This window comes from Pristis pectinata, chromosome 35, assembly GCF_009764475.1.
Source record: "Pristis pectinata isolate sPriPec2 chromosome 35, sPriPec2.1.pri, whole genome shotgun sequence".
Classification (NCBI taxonomy): Eukaryota; Metazoa; Chordata; class Chondrichthyes; order Rhinopristiformes; family Pristidae; genus Pristis; species Pristis pectinata.
The window spans coordinates 14,478,012-14,484,011 of NC_067439.1; the positions used below are offsets into that span (position 1 = coordinate 14,478,012).

The 6,000-nt window shown below is 43.2% G+C and overlaps 1 protein-coding gene across 1 annotated transcript in view; it reads left to right on the forward strand.

Moving 5' to 3' along the window:
* The window catches only part of LOC127586265 (cation channel sperm-associated auxiliary subunit gamma-like), a 134,957-nt gene extending 129,649 nt beyond the window's left edge, over window positions 1-5,308 (forward strand). Inside the window, exon 20 of the mRNA XM_052044071.1 lies at window positions 5,295-5,308. Coding sequence (XP_051900031.1) covers window positions 5,295-5,308 — 14 coding nt within the window. The remainder of the gene's footprint in view (window positions 1-5,294) is intronic.
* The last annotated feature ends 692 nt before the right edge of the window (window positions 5,309-6,000 follow it).

Here is a 6,000-nt window from a genome sequence, read left to right on the forward strand (position 1 = left end):
GTCTGTTCACTTTCCTGGGGGAATAAAATCTGTGTGGTGAAAATGGAATATTCTACCCACCCATTGAGTAGTACCTTGCTGTGGAATGAGCAGGGTTAACAACGGAAGGATACACTGTGATGCTGAATAGGGCCAAGTTGATACCTTTCAGGCATATGTTGGTATGAAAGCTGTTGCCAGTTTTGTACTGTGACATTTAATTGAACTTCACTACAGAACAACAAACTGTAGCAGTTAATTGCTGTGAAATTATGAAAAGACTGATATAAATATAAGCTCGTTAGCAGTGCATGTTCCTCATGCTGTAAGCCACTACACAAAGGTGCACAGTGTACAAACCAATGAGGTTATCAAATAATCACGTCAAAAGGAAACAAAATATCATTAGGCACTTGCATGAAATATGCTTGTTTGGAATCTTCTTTGACAAATGTTGCACTTCACCTGTTAAAAAAAAAAGCCTGGGTGTGCATGGAGCAGAAATACATTCTCCATCAGTTGCACTGAATACACTAAATACACATTATTATTATTGGCTGCAGTTTCTACTGTTCTGGTAAATCCATTTCATTGAAGCCAATAGAGCTAAAACTATGCTTGTAGATTTAGCATTACTGATCAAGGACAGATTTCATTCAGAATACAAGTTAGAAAAGTCACCTTCCTGACTTTCTAGTACTTGCTTCCCTGGAGTGGTGTCCCACCAGAAATCTAAATTTAGACAATTACCACTTTAGTGTTTTACTCAATTTTAAAGTAATTCTTGTTGTGATGTTCATTTTTAATCAACGTCTGACAGCTGAAGCTGTCCTGAGGTATATATTTATTTCAATATATGGTAATTAAATATAAACCAATGTTGATTTACATGAACAGCAAGAACATTAACCCCATAATCCGCATCAGCCTTTTGGCCTGGAAAATAAATTAGATAAGTACATTTTTTTTATGTGCTTTACATTTGACTTGAGGCAGAGAATTGATCATGAAATGCAATCGCACTAACTTGCAGTGCAAAGTGAAATTGAATTGTGGTGCCCAGGCAGACAGATGCCACTGGGCGTGCAGCAGTGAAATTACAGCAGTGCAAGCAATTGATGTATAGCAACTATTTGATATCACTGCCACAACACTGAAGTGGGTGATATGCAGCATAGAGTGAGACTGGTTGATTGTGTGTTAATAGGCTTATCTTTCCTGGAGCTGTTGTTGAGAAGTTCGTCATTGAAACCAATCCTCAGTGATGGACCAGATGTCTCCATGTTCAAGTTGATGCCTTCTTTTCTCTTGAGGGTTTCCCATAGCAGGCCTTTCAGACTAACAAATCTGCATTGACTATCAATCACCCATTTACATTAATTTCGTTTTAGTCTTCTCCAAAATTCTACCACTTGCCTACACACTAGGGACAATTTACAGTGGCCAGTTAACCTACCAACCTGCGTGTCTCTGGGATGTGGGAGGAAACCAGAGCATGCTGGGGAAATGCACATGGTCATTGGGAGAACGTGCAAACTCCACACTGTCAGCACCCATGGTCAGGATTGAATCTGGGTTGCTGTAAGTATGAGGCAACAGCTCTGCTAACTGTCACTGTCTTCTATTGGAGAATGGCCCTTCAGTTGAAGGGCATATGTCAGCTCATTCCCAACCTCTGTCCCTGTACATTGCAACCTAGAAATCAGGCATGAGCTAGAGGTCAGATACTTGTGCAACTGACTCACTACTGAGTCCAGAGGAGAGCACAGGTGTGCTGTTTGAGCTGGGCCCTTAGATTTATGTCAGCCATTACTGGTTAATATAATGTGGCCCAATCATCTGAATGGAGTCCAAGTCAAGTCCAGTTTATTATCAAGTCCAGTTTATTGGAAGTATCCAGATGCACAAATATTTATTACCACTGTCATGATGACAGCCACTGGTAATAAGTCCTTGTCCAGTCCTAGGGCTCGTTTGTGGCTCTGGCAGTGGCAATTCGTCAAGGATGCCATCATGCAAGCACAGATGGCAAGCAAAGATGTCACACATTGTTCCTCATAGAGGTTCAGGTAGGAAAAGACTCCTTTCTAATATGTCTGAGCCACCATGTCCCCCTATTGAGAGCCTTACCCCCTCCCCCCCCACCTATCTTCAGCAGATTGTCTTGCCCTCTGAGCTTCCTGCTCACTCTGCTGGTCAAGTCATGGTGTAAGAGGAATGTCTATTAATCCACTCAAGAATGGGAGTAACTGGTTTGTTCTGAAGGCTTATCCAGCAATATGTTCTTAAGCATTTCCCATGCCACTCCCTGTCGACTTTTGTACGTTGATGTAACTCTAGAAAACACAAAACATTTATACCTAGTATACTCAAGCATTAGTTATTAAGTGTTTTCTGATTCTTGATTGAAAGGGCCTTTGTTAACTGCTTTTACAAGAACCTTTTCCTTGAGCAAGACTGTTAGGCTCCAGAGATTTGTGGAAAGATATAATGGTTACTTAAAAGAAAAGTTCTAGTTCCTTGAAAGAATTTATTCAGTTTTTGCTAGAGGCAGATACCAGCACTAAAGGCAACCACCAAAACATTTTTGAACACATGAGCAAATATTATTGCACACATGGGTTTGGAACAGATGTACAACAGAGATTCAGGGCTGAATTTTAACTTCCCATCATTGGGAACAGAGAGTGGGGTCCAGCATTAGACCTGAAATTTTTTGTGACATATTTGTCAAACTGTTCTAACACATCCATAATATTAGCAAAAAAAAAGCTGCTGGAGCAACTCAGCCAGTTAGGCAGCATCTGTGGAGGGAAATGGACAGTTGATGCTTCTATTTCCTTCCACAGGTGCCACCTAACCTGCTGAGTTCCTCCAGCAGCTCGTTTTTCGCTCCAGATTCCAGCATCTGCAGTCTCTTGTGTCTCCATCTTAGCACATTGAACAAGATTGTGCTGTTCACCAACTGAGGCTCCTGGTGTCTCCCAGACTTTATTCAATTCAGTAATTCATTAACTCTTTAGTAGTTGCTCACAGACTCTCTCAATACACCATAAAGACAGAGACAACAGTGGAAATTCCATGTTGCATGGTAGATGATGCTGCAACCTTTACTTGGTGGATTGTAGGTACTTCACATTGATGTTGCTGAGCAGGGTACTTCTGGCAGTGGAAACACATCTGAGGTGTACAGGTAGGCATCCTGTTCATTGTGCATGCTGAAAAACAGTCATATGAAGAAAATTCATTTTACATAGTATGTGGTTAGTATCTGCACTACTGGTGGTGGTCGTGGAGGCAGATTCAGTTGTATTCAGAAAGGCGTCTGTTTGACCATCTGGAAAGAATGGATATTCAGGGCTGTGAGTGGGGTAATGGGAATATCTGGACTGCTTGTACATAGATATGCACTCAGCAGGCTGAACATTTGGGTACAGTTTGGGGCTGAATGGCCTCTCAGGGCAAAGCAGCAACAGTCACGTCTGTGGCGCCATGGTTGGCTCTGCTGGACAGCAGGGGAGAAAAAAGACTAAATGAGCTGTAGTGGTAGGGGACTCAAAAGTGAGGGGAGCAGACAGATGTTTCTGTGGCTGTGAATGAGACTACCAAAGAGTATGTTGCCACCCTGGTGCTGGGGTCAGAGATACCTTGAAGCGTATTTTGAAAGGAGAGGGTGATCAGACAGGTTCTTCCAATGAGGCCATAAGGGCAGAACTTGGAAATAAGAAAGGGGCGATCAGTTTGCTGGGGTTATACTACAAGCCCTCAACAGTCAATAGGATACTCACTTAGGAGAAGGACGTGGTGGATGGAGAGTTCAGGGAGAGCAACAGTTAACATTAAGAGGAGGTGCTGAATGTCTTGGGACACATAAAGTTGGATAAATCGTGATGAGGTCTATCCCAGGCTGATCTTTGTTAGGCACAAGTGAAGTATCAAATGACTGGATGATAGCAAATGTTGTTCCTTTATTCAAGATGGGCAGCAGGGATAATCCAGGTAACTACAAGTCATTAAGCCTTAACTTAATGCTAGAGAAACTATTGGAAGAAATTCTAAGGGACAGGGTTTATTTATATTTGGAGAAGCAGGGATTGATAGGGATAGTCAGCATGGCTTTGTTCATGTGAAATCCTGTCTCGCTAATATGATTGAAAATTTTGAGGAATTTTGAGAAGCATGTTAATGAGGAGAGTGCAGTATATATTATCTGTTTGGATTTAATAAGGCCTTTGATAAGGCCAGTCCAAAAGGTCAGAGCCTATGTGATCCAGGGCAGTTGGCAAATTGGATCCAACGTTGTCCTGGTAATTGGAGGCAAGGGTTGCTTCTCTGATTGGAAGGACCACAAGGATCAGTGCTGGGACTTCTGATGTTTGTGATGTATGTTAACGACATGGATATGAATATAGGAGGTATGATCAGCAAGTTCAGACAATTCAAAAATTGGTGGTGTTGTAGATAGCAAGGAGGGTTGTCGAAGGCTACAGCAGGATATAGATCAGCTGGAAAATGGAATTTAATCCTGACAAGTGTGAGGTGATACACTTTGGAAGGGCAGCAGAGGTAGAAGATACACAGTAAATCGTAGGGCCCCAGGGAGTATTGAGGAACAGAGGGACCTTGGTACTTCCATAGATCTCCGAGAGTGGCAGCACAGGTGGATAAGTGGTGAAGAATGCATATGGGATGTTCATATTCATTGGCCTTGACATAGAAAAGGAGAACTGGGATGTCATGCTATCACTTTATAAAACATTGGTTAAGCCACAGCCGGAGTATTGTGTGCAGTCTGGTCACCACACTGTAGGAAGGATGTGATAGCACTGGAGAGGGTGCAGAGGAGATTCACCAAGATGTTGCCTGGGATGGAGTATTTCAGTTATGAGGAGAGTTTGGATAGTCTCTGTTTTCATTGCATTGTAGGAGGCTGAGGGAGGGGGGTCCTGACTGAAGAATATAAAATTATGAGGGGATAGATAGGGTAAATTGTAAAAATATTTTTTCTCATGGTGGGGGTGACTAATATAAAAGGGCATATGTTTAAGGTGAGAAGTCAGAGGGGATCTGAGGGGGAATATTTTCCACACAGGTGGCTGGAGTTGGGAGTGTGCTGCCCAAAGAGGTGGTGGAGATAGATACTCTCATAATATTTAAGAAGCATCTAGACAAGTACTTGAATCACCAAGGCATAGAAGGCTATAGACCTAATGTTGGTAAGTGGGACCAGTGTAAATAGGTACAAAGGGTGGCATGGACATGGTGGGCCAAAGGGCCTGTTTCTGTGCTCTATGGCTCTATGATTTTTGTTCCAGATATGATCTTTTGAGCCTTTCACTGTACTTTGCCACAAACCAGCTAGTAACTGCGATCTGATCTCCCCGTTGCCAGTCACTTCAACTCCCCCTCCCACACTATCACTGATATGTCAGTCCTCGGCCTCTTCCACTGCCAGGAGAATTCCAAGCGCAAACTCATTTTCCGTCTTAGAATCTTGCAGCTTAACGGCATGAACATTGAATTCTCCCACTTTAGATAATCCCCACCCCCCCTTCCCCACCACGCTTCTTCTCTTCTTCCCTTTCCTGGCCTATCTCCCTTTTTTCTACCCCTTTTTGTTCTGCCTTTCTCTCCTTACCTTTGACCCACTGCTCTCCACTCCCCAACCCCCGCACCTGCCTATTATTATCTCTTACCCGCATCTCCCTATCACTACTTTGTGCCCACCCCACCTCCCCTCTTTTGTCCACCTATCACTGCTCTGCTTTTCCCTCCCATGTACTGGATTTTCCCTTTTCCTCTCTCAGTCCTGAAGAAGGGTCCTGACCCGAAACGTTGACCGCCTGCTTTTCTCCACGGATGCTGCCTGGCCTGCTGAGTTCCTCCAGCATCACAGTGTGTTTCATCTCGATTCCAGCATCTGCAGTCCTTTGTTTCTCTAGTGATCTGAATTTGCCAGCTACACCCCTTTTTCTTTCAGATGTTACACTAAACCCACTGCTTGCTGTGGACTTGATGAGC